Source organism: Podarcis vaucheri, assembly GCF_965113315.1.
Source record: "Podarcis vaucheri genome assembly, chromosome: 12".
Taxonomy (NCBI): domain Eukaryota; kingdom Metazoa; phylum Chordata; class Lepidosauria; order Squamata; family Lacertidae; genus Podarcis; species Podarcis vaucheri.
The window spans coordinates 65,189,281-65,208,689 of NC_138750.1; the positions used below are offsets into that span (position 1 = coordinate 65,189,281).

Here is a 19,409-nt window from a genome sequence, read left to right on the forward strand (position 1 = left end):
CCCCCCAAAAATTTTTTTGAGGGGGCTCAAGCCCCCTCAAGCCCCATGGAGTCGGCGCCTATGAGGGCCACCTCGTCGCGCCCCTGCCATGCAGGAAGGGGCGATGGAGCGGAGCCTGGTCTGCCCGGTCTGGCAGGAGCGTCTTCCCAGGGGGACTTTCCCTGCCCGCCGAGAGACGCCCCCCAGGGAGGGGGTCCTGTCTCGGGAGAGCAGAGTGGGGGAGCAGACCCCGAGCGAGGAAGGAGCCCCAGGGCTCTGCTGGCCTGCGCAGCACACCCCCCCGCACGTGCTCCGTGGTCCCCGGAGACAGGGCACCCCCCCTCCCGCTGCCTTGCCCTGGCCCTGCGCGGGAGAGGCTGGCCGGAGGGACTCCTGTGGGGTCTGGAAGGAGGGCAGCCCTGGGAGGAGCGCGGGGCTCTCGGAGAGGCCCCTCTGATGCTCCGGCTGCTGCCCAGCCTTCTCGGGTGGCGACATGGAAGCCGTCCAAGCACAGCTCTTCCACACGCCCTAAATCTGCTGGGTTCTTAAGAACACCAGGCATGTCGACCCTCTAACAACTCCAGCGGGGAGCTTTATGCTCCTCTTGTGACAAGGTTTCCAAAGGCACTCCGGGTCAACACCATGTTGTTGTTGTTGTTTAGTCGTTTAGTCGTGTCTGCCTCTTTGTGACCCCCTGGACCAGAGCACGCCAGGCCCTCCTGTCTTCCACTGCCTCCCGCAGTTTGGTCAAACTCATGCTGGTAGCTTCGAGAACACTGTCCTGCCATCTCGTCCTCTGTCGTCCCCTTCTCCTTGCATCCTCCATCTTTCCCAACATCAGGGTCTTGTCCAGGGAGTCTTCTCTTCTCATGAGGTGACCAAAGTCTTGGAGCCTCAGCTTCAGGATCTGTCCTTCCAGTGAGCACTCAGGGCTGATTTCCTTCAGAATGGAGAGGTTGGATCTTCTTGCAGTCCATGGGACTCTCAAGAGTCTCCTCCAGCGCCAGAATTCAAAAGCATCAATTATTCGGTGATCAGCCTTCTTGATGGTCCAGCTCTCACTTCCATACATCACTACTGGGAAAACCATGGCTTTAACTATACAGACCTTTGTTGGCAAAACCATGTACTCAACACCATGTACTCCCTTAATTCCTTATCAAGTTTCCTTATACCATTTGTAGCAATTAAAGCTTCTTCTAACTTTAGTCTACAGCAACTTCTGTGTCATTCATTTAGTTTTCTGCAGAATGCAGAGGCCAGACTGGTGACTGGGAGTGGCTGCCGGGACCATACAAAACCCCTCCTAAAGGATCTACATTGGTTCCCAGTATGTTTCTGAGCACAATTCAACGTGTTGGTGCTGACCTTGAAAGCCCTAAACAGTTTGGCCCTGTATTGCTGAAGGAGCGTCCACCCCCTTCATTCATCCCGGACAATGAGGTCCAGCTCCGAGGGCCTTCTGGCGGTTCCCTCCCTGTGAAAAGCAAAGTTACAGGGAAGCAGACAGAGGGCCTTCTTGGTGGTGGCACGCTCCCTGCAGAACGCCCTCCCATCAGGTGTCAAGAAAGAAAGAGCACCACCACTTTTAGGAGATATCTGTATCGGGAAGTTTTTAATGTTTGATGTGTCAGTGTGGTTTTCTATGTGCTGGAAGCTGCCCTGAGTGGCAGGGGAAACCCAGTCAGATGACTGGCACATGATGATGATGATGGTTTTTCACACGGGCTGCTGATGGCTTCACCCTGGTGCCTTGCCAGGGCCGGGAGGCCGGGGTCTTCCTAAAAATACTTAGCTGAGCAAGGCTGGATGCAGCTCCTGCTCCCGAGAGTGGCACATGCTGGAGCAGTATGTGGGCTTCCTCAGTTGGGAGGGGGCAGGGGATGTTTAGCTGCTGATCCATTACAAAGTTGGAAACCAGATCTCACCCAGTCCTAGTGGCTCCTCCAAAGGATCCCGGGAACCGGAATGAGAGGGGCTAGGAGACACGTCCAGTTCTGCCTCCCTGCATTCCCAAGGCTGCCATTCCCAGAGGGCTCAGCAATCCACACTTCTTGCCAGGGAACTCTGGGAATTGTCGTTTGGCAGATGGGAGGGGAGAGGGTCTCCCATCCAGTCTCCCCACATAGGGGGCTGCCTCTCCCCACTCCACAGGGCTCCTCCTGCCTCCAGTTCCTTGGATGCTTATCTCTAGAATCATAGAATCATAGAGTTGGAAGAGACCACAAGGGCCATCGAGTCCAACCCCCTGCCAAGCAGGAAACACCATCAGAGCACTCCTGACATATGGTTGTCAAGCCTCTGCTTAAAGACCTCCAAAGTAGGAGACTCCACCACACTCCTTGGCAGCAAATTCCACTGTCAAACAGCTCTTACTGTCAGGAGGTTCTTCCTAATGTTTAGGTGGAATCTTCTTTCTGGTAGTTTGGATCCATTGCTCCGTGTCCGCTTCTCCGGAGCAGCAGAAAACAACCTTTCTCCCTCCTCTATGTGACATCCTTTTATATATTTGAACATGGCTATCATATCACCCCTTAACCTCCTCTTCTCCAGGCTAAACATGCCCAGCTCCCTTAGCCGTTCCTCATAAGGCATTGTTTCCAGGCCTTGGACCATTTTGGTTGCCCTCCTCTGGACACGTTCCAGTTTGTCAGTGTCCCTCTTGAATTGTGGTGCCCAGAACTGGACACAGTACTCCAGGTGTGGTCTGACCAGAGCAGAATACAGTGGCACTATTACTTCCCTTGATCTAGATGCTATACTCCTATTGATGCAGCCCAGAATTGCATTGGCTTTTTTAGCTGCCGCGTCACACTGTTGGCTCATGTCACGTTTGTGGTCAACCAAGACTCCTAGATCCTTTTCACATGTACTGCTCTCAAGCCAGGTGTCCCCCATCTTGTATTTGTGCCTCTCATTTTTTTTTTTGCCCAAGTGCAATACTTTACATTTCTCCCTGTTAAAATTCATCTTGTTTGTTTTTGCCCAGTTCTCTAATCTGTCAAGGTCGTTTTGAAGTGTGATCCTGTCCTCTGGGGTGTTAGCCACCCCTCCCAGTTTGGTGTCATCTGCAAATCTCTGTTATTCAATGCAACTTTCCCCTCAATCCGAAGGGGCCTCATTTGCATGCCCTGTTTCTCTTGCCCCAAAGCCCCCTCCCCAAAAAGGAAGGAAGCATCTGGATCCCAAGGAAGAGCAGAGCTGCAGACCTCCTGCGAACTCGCCCCCACCCTGGCTTGGCAGAGTGGACAAGGGAGGACCCTTGATTTGGGGGTCTCCCCCCAGCATGCATGAACAGGGACCCCCATGCAGTATCCCCGCACCCCTGGGACCCCCTTCTCCCTATGGCACCCTCAGGGGGAAGAGAGAGGAAACTTGGCAGAGAGGAATTGGGGGCAGGACCCTCTGCTCCTTGCCTTGGGGGTCTCTCTCCAATGCAGAACTGAACTGAAGGGTTCAGTCAGCCTGCTTATATAGAGCTGCTTATATAAAGTTGTTATGTAACTGTAACCACTTTCTGTAACTATCCAATCACTGAACATCACTTTCGATCCCTTATTTGCATATGTGGACCTGAGTAAAAACTATCTACAGTATCCCCCTGCTGGCCCAGCGTGAGAACTTCAGTACATAACACAACCTTTTCAAAGTTTTGATAAATGCTAGTTACAGATAGCCGTGTTGGTCTGCCGTAGTCAAAACAAAATAAAAAATTCCTTCCAGTAGCACCTTAGAGACCAACTAAGTTTGTTATTGGTATGAGCTTTTGTGTGCATGCACTCTAAGGTGCTACTGGAAGGAATTCATTCATTTATTTATTTTGAGAAATGCTGTTCTGCTTGTCCCAAGGATCGCTGCTCAGGGGCCCCTTCTCACCCCTCTTCCCTCCCTGAGGCAGTCCTGGTAGCGCCTCACCTGCTTCCAGGTGTCAGGGGCCTCCTGCTCCTTCTGCCAACTGGGCCCTGGCCTTTTGCCCCAAAGTCCTGGCCTGGCAGCCCTCCTGCGCTGCCCCTCTGCCAAACTCTGCCTTCTGTCTTGCTGCCTCAATTGAGCTCCTCCCAGTTTGGATCTCACTTGCCTGCTGGCCAAGCCCTTGTCCCAGTTTCCTGCTTGCAGGGAGGTAATTTTGCTTCTCCTTCGCATTGGAGAGAGGGCAGTAAAGAGATGCTGCTGCAGCTACAGCGAAACAGTCCTTTCTCCCCTTCTCTCATGTCGACATGGGAGCGGTTGTGGAATATAGATCTGAAGTCTACAGGAAGCTATGGTTTCAGGGGAAACTATATGAAAATGATGTGTAGATGTTATTTGATGACATTCATGTTGATAATACTGCATAAGCAAATACTTTTGATAATAACACAATACACAAATAAAATTTAATGGGGCAAATCATTTAAAGAGATGAGCCCATAATCACTGAACCTGGAATTTCCCTAGGCTGTGATTGTACCTTTAGGCCTTCACATTTTGGGGGGAAATGAAGGCTTGCTGGATTATGCCCAATATGAGGGATGTGTAGATGAATTTCCTCCAGTTCTGGGCAGGTGAAGTTTGGACCTACTGAGCTAAGTGCCACCTCCTGCTAATTACTCTTCAAAAGAAATAATAAGATTTGTAGGATTCCAAGTCGGGAGGATGACTCCTCACAGGTTCAACTTCCAAAGCAAGGAACACCCCGGGGAACAGATAATCCTCCCCATCATTAGCAGAATTGCTAGTTTCCATCCTGAAAAACACAAAGTGCTTCCAGAGCTCTTCAGCTACATCAACAATCAACATCTGAAGTTATAAAGATCTCACATTATTTAGAATTAGATTTGGGTCTAGGCAGGACTCTGTATCATTCCTGTTATGATCATTTCCCCTCTGTTTGTTAGGGCATTCATCTTTGGCCACTGGAAAATCGGACCTCATTCTATGGCTCTTAATTAACACACATATCCAAGCAAACTGCTTCATTGCAATTGACCTCCCTTTCTTTTGGACAAACTGATTTGCAAGGTTGCACCATTTCCCCCTCTTTATACACTAGTGCTGTGATAACCGTTGCTCTGTATGAGGATTTTTAAAACAAAAAGAATTATTTTAGATGTTGTTGAGGTCAATCCTGATGAACGTGGTATGTGATGCTGCAGAGGCAAAGATGGGAGGCTGCGTTTCATGGCTCTGTTCTTCCCACAGAATCCTGCTGGTTGCAGTGCTTCTCCTTGTCCTGCTGTGTCATGTTGTGGGCCAGAAACATTCCATTAACTGTAGCATACAAGATGATCCCCTCCCGATCCCTCATGAATTTTACCATCCTGGAGACCTGGTCATTGGAGAGATTGTTTCTCAGGTCTTCTTCCTCCATAATCTCCTCTCTTTCCTGAAACAGCCGACACAGATTGTGATTAATGAGCCCATGTAAGGCACCATCTCTCCCTCTCACTCATGCCGCTTATTTAATAAGTTCCAAGTATAGTTACTGAGAACTTATATTTAAGGAACAATTGTGTTTGTTCATTTCTGGCGTGAGAAAAGAGGCATCTACAGCACATTGGTGGCAGAAAGCATTCCTAGTTTTCTCTCAAAAGTGTCCTTGAAATGTATGGAAGTTGTGCACTGTATTGGAATTAGGTTGGTGATTGTGTTGGAAACTTAAGGCACTCTGCTCAAGAGAAATGAGCAAAAGCTGAAATAATAGTGGGAACAAAGGGGCAGTGGAAATTCCCCCCAAAATGCATAATGAAGGCTGCTTATCAAAGGTTATGGTTAGCTCCTACATAAAGGTGAGTCAAGCCGGGAGCAAACAGGTCATCAAGCTGCACATGTGACAGTATAAAACCATATGTGTAGTTGCAGCCCATGTAGTCTCTTGTCTGCGCCATGAGATGGATGAGCCACCATTCTTGCATAAGAATAAAGCCTTTTTGCTTTGCTACCCATTGCCTGTGATAGTCTCTGCCACACAACAAACCTCAACGTGGCTGAGTCCCACAAGAGCACTTCCACCAGCCTTGCACAGAATATCTACATGGAGGATTTTGCTCCTTCAGTGAAGACAGGAGTGAGGAAGCATAACTAAATCTGGGTGATATTAAAGCTAATTATTCCCTCCTGCTGTCAAACATTTTATTGCTTTAAGTACACTGGAGATGAACCAGCAATCAAATATGACGAGAGTATGTGTTGGCTAGATGCCTTTGGAAGTATAGTCTGGACTCCCCGTCTTGTTCATTTAAATATATATAAATAGGCACAGGCAAAATACTATAGGGATGTGTGTTCATGCACGGGTGTGTGTGTGATTTTAAAAGCTGATCCTAAAACATAATACACTAGCTATTATTACAAGGCTTGCAGTTTGAATTTCTTCTTGCTTTCTTCTCTCATTTTATCACCAAGTAGCAAATGCTCTTCAGCTGCATTAATATATCCAGATATTAAATAATCCATTATTAGTTACGTGATGCAATTTTATCTTAGTTATTGTTCGATTGTGTCTATTGTTATAGAGATTTTCAGTAATTACTGCATAGAATGAAACAACGAGATTGTCAGTGGAGAGTTGGTGAAAGGGTCTCATTCTATAGCACTTCTCTTCTTTGAGTTTCCTTTTAAAATACCAGGAAACAGGTCATCCCCGAAACACAGTACTAAACTGGAACCCGGGAAGGAAATAATGATCAAATGGAGGGGGGGGGACCTGGGAAAGTGTGTGCCCATGTTGACATGATAAAAGTTGTTGTTGTTGTTTAGTCGTTTAGTCGTGTCCTGCTCTTTGTGACCCCATGGACCAGAGCATGCCAGGCACCCCTGTCTCCTGTCTTCCCCCTCCTCTTAGGATGGGGGAATCACATAGGTTCTCTCTAGGTATGAATTTAAGGGAAACTTGTGCTAAACTAATGGTGCAATGGATTATAACAATAATAAATAGGAATTAAAGTGATTTTGGGAAATGCCAATAAAAGAATGAAAATTGTAATCATGTGGCTGGTTAGCAAGATGAATAAAGAAAGAAAATGGGAGAAAGGTTAGGTATATAAAACTCAAGGAAAAAAGGCAGGTTATACATTTAATAACTAATGAATAAACATACTGATCCAGTAGAAATAAGATTAAAACTATACAAAATATTTTATGTACATTGTGAGAACATGTAAAGAAAATCTTAACTTTACACTCAGTTGATTGGCAAAGGGAATGACTCAACTGAGGTTCAAACTGCAAGTCAATCTTGGAAACAAGCAGATGAGAGAAGAAGAGTATGGATGTCCTTTGGTTGCTTCTGTTACTGTTGTTTGTCAACAGCTACAACATCTGTAATTTCCATGACAGTTCGGTGCCAAAGAACTACCAGCACATCCTGGCCTTGGCATTTGCTGTCCATGAGATCAATGAAAACCCCGACATTTTATCCAACGTCTCTCTGGGATTTCACATCCTCAACAGCTACTACACTGCCAGGATGACCTATAAGGCCAGCCTCAGCCTCTTTTCTGCACAACGGAGGTTTGTCCCCAACTTCCAGGGTCACAACCAGAAGAAAGTGATAGCTCTGATCGGAGGATGCATCTCCGAAATCTCTGCGAATGTGGCCGTCATTTCAGCAATGTACAAAACTCCACAGGTAAGCCTGTTCATGAGAGAATAGAGAGAACACATCATGGTGGGATCATCATGATTTCAGAAAAATTGCCTGTTATCCTTTGGATAAATGCAGGTTTAATGATACTGCTATCAGGTTTATTGACAGTTCCTTGGCAAACTGTGCTGATCAACAGGTTTTAAGCAGGGCTTTGTCCTTTCCCTGATCTTGTTCAACCTTTTCATCCATGACTTTGATCACTAGTTGGGAGCTGTATCCTGTGAACATTGTCTGACATAGACAATGGGGTGACGTCCTCAGAGGAAAAGATGTGGGGCCTGCAGAGGAGCTCAGAAGCACCGAGGATCTGGAGGAACCAGTCCTGTCCCAAGGCCACCTGGAGTGCCTCTTGAGAGATAGGATTCACCCGATCTACCTCATAGCCTTTCTCACAATCTGAAAGTCCTGCTTTCACCCCTGATTCCCCCTGAAGACTGAGGGTGGCAGATCGGGATGGTGACAAAATGTGTTAAAAGTGAGGAGAGGGAGCTGGGATCAAGCTTGCATGTTTGCACACAAAGCCATCTGACACCTTACTTGCATGAACCTAAATGTCTACCAGCTCTCTATGGTTTGCCTGGCATATTTAGGTGATGATTTGTTAATACCCTGTGTCCTCCATTGGCATTAAACAACGGGTTTACAGAATGCGCACAAAACTACCCCTTTTCTTAATTTGTTGCCTGGATCCACCCCTTTGACATGATTCTTGATTCCTGTAGATCTTCTGTTACAGATGATGGCAGCATATGACCGCCTGAAGCAAAACCCCGGGAGTCTTTAAATACTTCAGATATTTTAATGACTGCCACATAGCAGAGACCCCCTTTTCTACAGTCCCAGAAGTAAGGACTAGCACCGGGAGTAAGAGTACTCAAACCGAGCAATGCAATTACTTGCAGATGGTGTTATTCTGATATTCCACAGATAAAATGGCATACAAGCCATTAGATTCATGTAACATCACTTTTGAATAATATTTATGCATTTTATTTCAGCTCACTTATGGATCATTTTTGCCAATACAACATGCCAACACTTTATTCCCCTTTTTGTACCAGATGGTCCCAAAGGAAGCCCACCAAAACACAGGAGTTGTGATATTACTTCAGCATTTTGGATGGACATGGATTGGGCTTGGTGCTGTGGATGATGACAAAGGGGACCGGTTTTTACAGACAATGGTTCCAATGCTTGATGAAAATGGCATCTGTTACGCCTTCATCATGAGAATCCCAAAATGGAATTATGTGGATGAGATTATAGAATACGTTTCACAACGTATAGAACACTATGTAACTGTCTTCAAGGAGAAAGCCAACGTATTTTTTGTATATGGAGAACCGCCATCCTTTCAGGCATTGAGAGTGCTGTTCTTTGTAGCGCCATTCATAGAACTGCCACCTCTTGGAAAAGTCTGGATTGTTACATCTCACTGGGATTTTGCATCATTCTCTATTCAAAAGAATTGGGATTTACAAACCTTCCATGGTTCCATATCTTTCACAGTTCACTCAAATCAGCCTGAGGGTTTCCAGAAGTTCCTTCAGATGGTAAGACCTTCGTGGTTCAAAAGAGATGGCTTTATTCAAGACTTCTGGGAACAGGCTTTTGACTGTTTGCTAACAACGTCAAAGGAGTGGGAAGGAGAGGAGAATAAAACCTGCACTGGGGAAGAGAATCTGGAGAGTCTTCCTGGAGGTTTGTTTGAAATGAAAATGACTGGCCACAGCTACAATGTCTACAATGCTATCTATGCTGTGGCACATGCTCTGAATGCTATATTCAAATCCAAAATCATGAATAGAAGATTGGAAGAAGGACGAAAAATGGCATTTCAGAATGTGGAACCATGGCAGGTAATAAAATTAATGAAACTTAAATTGAGATTTACTATAACTATGTTTAAGGTGTGGATACCCAGAGCGGTACTGTTAACCCCAGAGCCATCTCCCCTCCAGTTCCCTTCATGATCTCATGCAGCCTGTTCTTGTTGTAAAAGATGGGATGATGCCTGAATTGGAAACCAAGTTATAAAGGCCAGTGTGATCAATGTGGGAACAGTTTATTCTCTTAGGTGCAGAGTGTGCTAGAGGCATGGTCTCACCAATCTATAGAAGGCTCATTGAACACAAAGTTGGTAGCAAAATAAGTTTTAAGTTGACCTGGGAGCAGAACTCTGGGGGTTCTATCAATGAGGCATGTGGGAGCAGTTTTCTTTTGGTTTCTTTTGGCAAATCCACTTGGATAAGCAATGGCAGTCTAGTGAATTGTTTGTAAGTCATAATCTACCACCCATGTGGAGGCAATGAGAGGAAAAGAAAATCAAATGATCCCACATCACGTACAATTCAAGAGTAGGACATGACAGTTCGATGGATGAAGCCCCCACCTATGCCAGGTGTGGGGAACGCCCAGCTCTCCATGTGTTGCTGAATTGCAACTCAGTCAATTGCGGCTTATAGAAGTTGTAGTTCAGCAACATCGGAGGGCCCAGAGGTTTCTGCACCTCTGACACCTGCTGTTTAAAAAAACTCCTGCCTTTGTGCCTTTGTGAAATGGTTGTCCTTTTTTCTTGTTATCCTTCAATCCAGGTCCATCGTTTTCTACGGAGCATCGTTTTCAACAACAGTGCTGGAGATCGTGTGCACTTCAGTGAAAATGCAGAATTAGTTGTAGGTTTTGATGTTACAAACTGGAAGATTTACCCCAATGGTTCAGTGATTAGAGCCAAAGTTGGAAAACTGAACCCTCAGGCTCCTTTCGGCAAAGAGTTAACCATTCATGATGATCAGATTGCATGGCATCAAAGCTTTAATCAGGTGAGACATAGCTATGTGAGAGACCAGATATTGCCATGAACATCAACCTTGGGTCCCAAAGGTTGTTGGACTACAACTCCCATCATCATCAGGCGGGTTAGCCAATAATCAAGGAGGACGGGAGGTGTAATAAAATGCACCAGGATCTGGGAGCTGAAGCCTGAAGGACAGTGTCAGAGCTGCTACCAGGTCCCAGCTCACATAGGACCACGCCACACAGCGTCCACTTTAAAAGAGTCTTTATTGAGTTACAGGTTTCATTTCCGAACTGCAGCGTGCAGCTCTACACCTTCTGCCCTAGGTCGGCGAAGACCCATCTGAGTCCCCGCCTCTTGCACACCAGCTTAATACCCTAGCCTTGCTCCACCTCCTTCGCCTCTCCCTACGTCTCTGGGTCCTTCTGCCCCCCTGGGACTCCTCCCTTCTACTCTCCTCTGACGCTGACCCCCCTGATCCTTCCGCTTCCTTTCGGCGGGCTTTGGGACCTGGCTCACTCTCCGGGCTGCTTACTGCTCCAGCTTCCGCTGCATTTGAACTTGGCGCGCGCGCCCAACTCTCTACTTTCCTCTTGACCGTTGCCTCGCTCTCTGAGGAGGGCGTGACCACCCCTGACTCGTGCCCTCCCTCCTGCTGACGGCCTCCGGAACCCGATGCCTGGCTGCCTTCCTCCCTGCTGCTCTCAGTCTTGAGCGTGGGTCCCGACTTCCAGCTGCTGCTCTCTGAATCTCCTCTGTTCCCTTCCTCCTGGGGTGTCCCCCCGGATCCCCCCCTTGCTCTGCTCACTGGGGCTCCCTTTTGGGAGTCCTCTGACTCACTGCTTAGGCTTGGAGATCTCGGGTCGTCATCATCACTCATTGTCCCTTCGGCTTCCTCCCCCTCGCTCTCTGTTTCCACCCTTCTCTGCGTCTCTGCTTCTGAACCCCTGACATCCATCCCCCCCTCGAAGCCCCCCCTTCCCCCCTCCCCGCTGTCAGGTGTGGGTGCTGGGTGCTCCATCATCATGGGAGGGAATGCTGGATACAGGTCGCTCCCCGTGGGTGGCCGCCAACTGAAGACCTCCGAGTCTTCCCCCTCGCGGTCGTCGACGTTGACTTGTTGCTCTTCCATCTCTGTACCGCCGTGCTCGAACCCGAGGTCCTCCCCGAACACGTCCATGTCAGTCTCTGCGTCGGTCGCTCGACCTGGCATCTCCAGCCACTTCCTGCGCCATTGCTCCTCTGGTCGATCGTCCCACCAATACGAGTTGCCTGATGCCGAACCTGCCGGTGAACCTTCTGGGGAACGGGTGCTCCGTGCGGGTTCCCCTTCTGAGTCGAATCCATGGAACGTGCTGGAAGAAAGTGTGGGTGTGAACAACCAGTCGTCGAAGAAGCTCGCTGGCATGGGTTTGTGTGGGAAGAGGGCATGAAACTCGTCCTTGAGCAGGGGTTCCTCCAAAGCGTAGTCTGGTACCCAGCTATTGGCGCTGGCCCGGGTGCCCTCTCTGGCTAAGAGGTATTCGACTCCCTCTTCCCCCCATCTGGAGTCCAAAATCTCCGTGACCTCGTTGATGTGGTCCTGGTGCTTCACCTCCCGCGTCTCCGTCCGTTCCCGGAGCGGACTTGGCGCCGTCCCTGGCTCCTGGAACCTGTGAGGTGCCTTGTAGGGAGTGAGCACCGACCTGTGGAACACCGGATGCATTCTGGAACTCTCCGGCAGCGCCAGTCGGAAGGCTACCGGGTTGATCTGCGCTTCGACTTGGTACGGACCGATCTGCTTGTGCCCCAACTTCTTCTTGGCAAGTGACCTGGTCGGCACTGCGTGGGCTGCCAACCAGACCCAGTCTCCCACTTGGATCACTTCGCCAACCCGCCTGTGCTTGTCAGCTTGCACCTTGTAGGCGTGCTTAGCTAGCTCCAGCTGCCGTCTGAGTTGATCGTGGACCGCCTGCAGCTCTGACGCGAACGCGTCCGCCGTCTGTGGTTCTCCTTCCCCCACTCTCTCCAGTCCCGGGAAGGTTCTGGGATTCCTCCCATTGTTGGCAAAGAACGGCGTCACTCCTGTGGACACGTGCTTCGTGTTGTTGTAAGCGAACTCGGCTAGCGGCAGGTAATCCACCCACGTCGCAGGCTGTTGATTGGCATAGCATCTCAGGTACTGCTGCATGATGGCATTGACCCTCTCTGCTTGCCCGTTGGTCTGCGGGTGTCTTGCCGATGCCAGATTGACCTTGACATTTAGAAAACCCATCAGCTTCTGCCAGAAAGACGAGATGAACTGGCGTCCGCGGTCGGACAGGATAGACCGTGGCAGGCCATGCACTTTGAACACGTGATCTATGAACAGTTTGGCGGTTTGTTCCGCCGTGGCCACCTTCGCACACGGAATGAAATGTGCCATCTTGGTGAACAAGTCCACCACCACTAGCACAGCTGTCTTGCCTCTCGAGCTGGGTAGATCCGTAACAAAGTCCAGGGCCACCCTCTCCCACGGTTCAAACGGTGTTTGCAGCGGTTCTAACAGTCCCACCGGTGGTCTGTGTACCGGCTTGGCCCTCTGGCAGGTGTCGCACCTCGCGACGTAGTCCGCGACCTCCCCTCTCAGCCTGGGCCACCAGAAGTCTCTCGCGACTAATTCCATCGTTTTCTCTGTGCCAAAGTGACCGGCCGTGGGTGCGTCGTGCAACTGTTGCAGTACCTTGGCGCGAAGGTCGTCTCCTGGTACATAGACAGCCCCTTTGCGTAGGAGCAAGCCGTCCCGCACCTGGAACTCGTCCGTGGTAGCCGTGCCTCTGAGCAGTTCCGCCATCTTGTCTTGCGCGAATGAGTCGTCCCGCAATGCACGTCGCACCGCATCCAGGTCTACTGTAGCTGAGGCACACGCCCACGCCGTCGGTGCGAAGATGTGCATGGCTGCCGCTGGCGTCACCTCTTCTAGGTATTGCGGTTTTCGGGACAGTGCATCCGCCATGATGTTGGTGTCGCCTGGGACGTACTCTATTCGGAAATTGAAGTCAGCAAAGAACTCCGCCCAACGTATCTGCCTCTGGTTCAGGAACTGAGCCGTGCGCCAGTGCTCCAGATTCTTGTGGTCCGTGCAGACCTGCACCGTGTGCTTGGCGCCGATTAGGAAGTGCCTCCACGCCTTGAAAGCTGCATGAATGGCCAGCAACTCCCTGTCCCAGATGGTGTAGTTCTGCTCCGACTTGCTGAGCTTTCTGGAGTAGAACGCTCCCGGCCGCCACACCCCCTGCGGGTCTCGCTGCAGCAGGACAGCTCCCACGGCTCTGTCTGACGCGTCTGTCTCTACCCTCAACGGTTTACTGGGGTCGATATGCAGCAGTTGCTTCTCCGATGCGAAGAGCTGCTTGAGCGCTTGAAAGGACTGTTCCGCCTGCTCCGTCCAGATGAATTTCTTTTGTTTGGAGCTGAGCGTGTCCGTAATTGCTGCCGTCTGCATCGCGAACCCCTTGATAAACTTGCGATAGAAATTGGCGAAGCCGACAAACCGCTGGACCTCCTTCCGGTTGCGCGGACTCTTCCAATCCAATACCGCACGAACCTTGGTGCTGTCCATGGCTATCCCCTTGTCCGACAACTTGTATCCCAGGAAATCCACCTCCGTCGTGTCGAACTGGCACTTCTCCAGCTTGGCGTACAGTCTATGTTGTTGCAACCTGCTGAGCACCTCCCTCACGTCTCGGTCGTGAGCTTGCTGCGAGTCAGAGAAAATCAGGATGTCATCCAGGAAGCAGACGCATGTCTTGTAGAGGAGTCCCTCCAACACGTGATGCATAAAAGCTTGAAAACAGTGAGAGCCATTTTGTAATCCAAAGGGCATAACTCTGTATTCGTAGGTGCCCAGCGGTGTGAACATGGCCGTCTTCCACTCATCGCCCTCCCGCATGCGGATGAGATTGTACGCCCCTCGCAGGTCCAACTTGGTGAACACGCGTCCCTTGCGCACCGTCGCGAGGAGGTCGTCAATCCTGGGCATGGGGTAATCAGACGGTTTGGTCATCTGGTTCAAAAGGCGGTAGTCCACAACGAGTCTTTTTTGGGGCGTGTCTTTCTTTTTCACGAAGAAAACGGGACTGCCCCCCACTGCCTTGGACTCTCTGATGAAGCCACGCTCCAGATTATGCTCGATGAACTGTTTGAGTTCCTGCATTTCATCTTCAGACATGGAGTATAGCCGTCCCTTCGGCAGCGTCGCCCCCGGTAGGAGGTCAATCTTGCAGTCATATGGCCGGTGAGGGGGTAGCTTGTCCGCCTCCTTCTCGCAGAAGACCTCCAAAAAGCTCGCATATTTGTGGGGGACCGCTTGCAACGTTCCCAACTGCAGTTGTGATTCCTCCTCCTCTCCCTCCCGTCGGGGCAGGATGCAGTGTTCTGCGCAATAAGAGGAGCCGAAGATCAGTTGTCTCTGGTACCAAGCCAGTGTCGGACTGTGCCTGTCCAGCCAACTCATGCCCAACACAATGGGCGTGTCCGACAGTTGGGTGACATTAAAACTGATGACTTCCCTGTGGTTGCCAAGGCGCATCACCATCGGTGGCGTCTGCTTCACCACCTGCCCCCCTAGCAACTCTCTGCCATCCACCGTGACGACTTGCAGGGGCAGAGTGGCAGGCAATAGCTGTATAGCGTGCTGCTCCACAAAGCTCTGCGCTATAAAGTCTGCGTTGCTTCCCGAATCCACAGAAAGCGGCACTTCGATAGTGACGCCGTCGGGTAGCTGGAGAGATGCTGTGAGCTGCACTACTGGTTTGGGTGGGAGGGGATCCGTGGGTTGCAATATCGCTGGGGACTGCTTCACAGATGCGTCTGGCTGGGCCCCAGTGCCTCCGTCTCCAGCCAGACATCGTCGTTTCCCTGCTGTGGTTCTCCTTGCTGCGTTGCTGCAGTCACCATTGCTGAGGCTGCAGTGTGCTTGTGGAGCCTCCGGGGACACTCCTTCGCCAAATGGCCTGGATCCTCGCAGATGTAACACTTCCTGTTCCCTCTAGGAGGCTTCGCTTTCACTGCTGCCGGTGCTAGGGCTCTGGCTGCTGACTGAGCCCTTGCACCTCCAACCTCCATCGGTTCCCCTCCCCCTCCTGGCGGAGGTGTGGATTGCGCACGCGCTGCTTCCCTCGGAACGAAAGAGAAACTTCTCGCTGCTTCGCGCCCTCCACCTCCTTCATCTCTGCACCATGGACGTTCTTCCAGCCTCACCCCCACAGTCAGCGCCCTTTGGACCACCTCCTGCGTGCTTCGGGGCCTCTCCCCCCTTGCAATTTCATCCTTAACCGCAGAACTTAGACCCTCCCAGAAGAGGTCTCTGACAGGGGGCGAATCCCGATCCCATTCTAAAGCACTGACCAGCGCAAAAAATCGGGCGTGATACTGCCGGACGCTCGCCCTCCCTTGTTTTAGTCCATGAATCTCCCGTCTGGCAAGATCCACATCAATAGTAGACAAAAAACACGCATCCATCGCTTTGATAAAGGCATCTGCATTCTGAAGCGCCGGATCTTTATCCCTCCACAAATTGCGCAGCCAGGCTTTGGCATCCCCATGCAAATGGGACAATATGAACCCCACCTTCTCTTCCTCATCTCTAAAGTCTTTTGCCAGCAGTTGCAGTGCGCACATTACGTCTGCTCTAAAATTAGGGTACTGTTGCAAAGTCCCATCGAAGTGAGCCACAAGCCCTCCTGCTCTCCGTGCCAATCCCACGCCCTCCGGTCTGGGTCCCGGTTGCCCTTGCTTAACAAGCATCTCAAACCTGGCGTGTAGGTCTCTGTAGGCGGCTGTAGTCTCCTCCTCCCGTTTCTTGGAAGCCAATACCTCTGAGGACAACTGGGTCACTGCCTCTTGCAGCGCGGAGATCCTCTGTTCTTCCGTCATCTTGCTAATCTTTGTGAGCTTGCTTACAGACACCCCTCTTCCTCCCCTAGCGGCTTCTGCTCCCGCTGCGAGGTTTCAGGTTTCTGAAGCTTTGAAAGGGGATGGGTCTTACTGTCAGAGCTGCTACCAGGTCCCAGCTCACATAGGACCACGCCACACAGCGTCCACTTTAAAAGAGTCTTTATTGAGTTACAGGTTTCATTTCCGAACTGCAGCGTGCAGCTCTACACCTTCTGCCCTAGGTCGGCGAAGACCCATCTGAGTCCCCGCCTCTTGCACACCAGCTTAATACCCTAGCCTTGCTCCACCTCCTTCGCCTCTCCCTACGTCTCTGGGTCCTTCTGCCCCCCTGGGACTCCTCCCTTCTACTCTCCTCTGACGCTGACCCCCCTGATCCTTCCGCTTCCTTTCGGCGGGCTTTGGGACCTGGCTCACTCTCCGGGCTGCTTACTGCTCCAGCTTCCGCTGCATTTGAACTTGGCGCGCGCGCCCAACTCTCTACTTTCCTCTTGACCGTTGCCTCGCTCTCTGAGGAGGGCGTGACCACCCCTGACTCGTGCCCTCCCTCCTGCTGACGGCCTCCGGAACCCGATGCCTGGCTGCCTTCCTCCCTGCTGCTCTCAGTCTTGAGCGTGGGTCCCGACTTCCAGCTGCTGCTCTCTGAATCTCCTCTGTTCCCTTCCTCCTGGGGTGTCCCCCCGGATCCCCCCCTTGCTCTGCTCACTGGGGCTCCCTTTTGGGAGTCCTCTGACTCACTGCTTAGGCTTGGAGATCTCGGGTCGTCATCATCACTCATTCTCCCTTCGGCTTCCTCCCCCTCGCTCTCTGTTTCCACCCTTCTCTGCGTCTCTGCTTCTGAACCCCTGACAGACAGGTATTGAGATCAGCTTCAAAAATTTTGAAAATTCCTTATTGTGTTCCAGATTTAATTTTGGTATAATCCCGCATAATCTTTTTTTTTTTTTAATTGCTTGATTTCTGGTGTGGGGTAGCCAGAGAGAATGTCCATTTGCTGGATATTTCCATATTCTGGGCATGATGCTAGTAATCCATTTTCCATATTCACTCATGGCCATGCTGAAGTCTATCTCCTTGTTAATAAAGCCAATTAAACCAGGAGCTCAGAATCTTTTTCAGTCCTTTGCCCCCATTCTCTTAGGGGAAACCATCCAGGGATCATATGCCAGTGGTGGGTGGGGAAGAGGGAAATGATTGTGCCCAAAGAGGGTGAAGCATTGGTGTGATGGGATGATGAGCTGCTTGTGCGTAAAATCGTAGTCCCTCAGAGTTTGTGCAACCCCACAAACCTCTGTGTGTGACAGAGCTCCTCAGACATGTCTGCTCTAATCACTTGCAGATTCCGACAGTGGTTGTTTTCGGAATCGTTTCCAGCATAAGAGTTCCTTAACGGAAACACGTCTTCTGGACTCACGGCGTGACAGTTTCCGGCGAGGCGTGGGTCTCCCTATGGGAGCTTCAGATACCTCCCCACTGTTCTCGCTGGAAGTGTCTCTGAGCCCTCCCACCTGCTCGCATTCCCTCAGAGATCCACTCCTCCCCCTGCTGGTCCCTGCTTCTGCTGTTGAGTCTCTCCCAACCTCCCTGAGCCCCTCCACCACCTGTTCCTCCGATGGCAGTTCCCTGACATCCACCTCCCCTCCAGGGCCCCCCTCACCCCCTCCCGTTTCCTCTCCTCTGGGAGGTGAGGAGGTAAAACCCCGAAAAGAATCTTCTTCATCTTCAGATGTCTCGAACAATTCCCTCCATCGATCGCCGTCCTGGCTCGCTGAATCCTCCTCCTCCTCGGAATCTGTGAACCCCTCCAACTCCTCTTCTTCGTCGGTGGTGGCAAAGTATTCCCTCCGGAACCTCGCTACAGGCTGAGGTTTACGTGGGAACCTCTGATGAAAAGTTTCTATTAAAACCTCGTCATTGACATCCTCTGCCCTGACCCAGGTGTTTTCCGACTCCGGTTCCCCTTCCCACATTACCAAATACTCTACTTGATCTCCCTTCCACCTGGAATCGAGGATCTCCGCTACATGGTAGCTTTGTTCCCTTTCCTCCATTGCTGGTCCCCGAGTGACCCTCCCTTCTCTGTCCCCTTTATACAGTGACAGCAATGACCTGTGGAAAACTGGGTGCAGCTTCATGTGGTTCGGTAACCGGAGTCTGAAAGCCACTGGATTGACCTGTTGTGTGATTTCAAATGGGCTCAATCTTTTGGGTCTTAACTTCTTACAACCCCCTTTGAAGGGTAACCCTTGGGTTGACAGCCACACTTGGTCCCCCACCCTAATGGTTTCACCTTCTCTCCTGTGTTTGTCTGCCTGCCTCTTATATTCCTCCTTGGCCCTGTCTAAGTTAAGTTGGAGCTGGCGATGGATCGCTTCCATTTCTTCTACGAACTGTTCGGCAGCTGGAACGCTCCATCTCTCCCCTTCCCCCCCTGGGAAAGCCCTGGGATGGCACCCGTAATTAGCCAAAAAGGGGCTCATCCCCGTGGACACGTTCTCCGCATTGTTGTAGGCAAATTCCGCCAATGCCAACTTCTCCACCCAATCATTCTCTCTGTCATTAACATAACACCTCAAATATTGCTGGAGGATGCCATTGGCTCTTTCCGCCTGCCCATTGGTTTCAGGATGCCGGGCAGTCGAGAAATTAACCTCTACATGCAGTAAGCTCATGAGCTTCCTCCAGAACCTGGAAGTAAATTGTTTCCCTCGGTCTGAAACCACCCTCAAGGGGGCGCCATGCAACCTAAACACATTTTCTACAAACAATTTAGCTGTTTCTTCTGCCGTGACCGCATGTGAGCAGGCTATAAAGTGTGCCATTTTGGTTAACAGGTCTACCACAACCATGATGGCTGTTTTCCCTCTGGACCTTGGCAGATCAGTCATGAAATCTATGGCCACTGCTTCCCATGGTCTTTCTGGTGTGGGTAGCGGTTCTAATAACCCTGCCGGCGCCCGCCTTTCCCCTTTGGCTCGCTGGCATTGGTCACAACTCCTCACATACTCCCGCACGTCTTCCCTGACCTTGGGCCACCAAAATTCCCTGGTCACCAGCCACATGGTTCTGTGTTGCCCAAAATGCCCCGCTGTG

General features: G+C 50.7%; 1 protein-coding gene across 2 annotated transcripts in view; it reads left to right on the top strand.

Annotated features, from left to right (window-relative positions):
- The window catches only part of LOC309514872 (vomeronasal type-2 receptor 116-like), a 112,858-nt gene that overhangs the window by 83,968 nt on the left and 9,481 nt on the right, over positions 1-19,409 (top strand). The window contains exons 1-3 of one of the 2 annotated variants that reach the window (XM_082192307.1): positions 7,370-7,588; positions 8,605-9,465; positions 10,201-10,428. In XM_082192307.1, the coding sequence (XP_082048433.1) occupies positions 7,427-7,588; positions 8,605-9,465; positions 10,201-10,428 (1,251 nt within the window). In that variant the 5' untranslated portion in view covers positions 7,370-7,426. Of the gene's footprint in view, positions 1-7,369; positions 7,589-8,604; positions 9,466-10,200; positions 10,429-19,409 lie in introns of those variants that run through there. The other variant, XM_082192308.1, reaches the window with a different exon arrangement.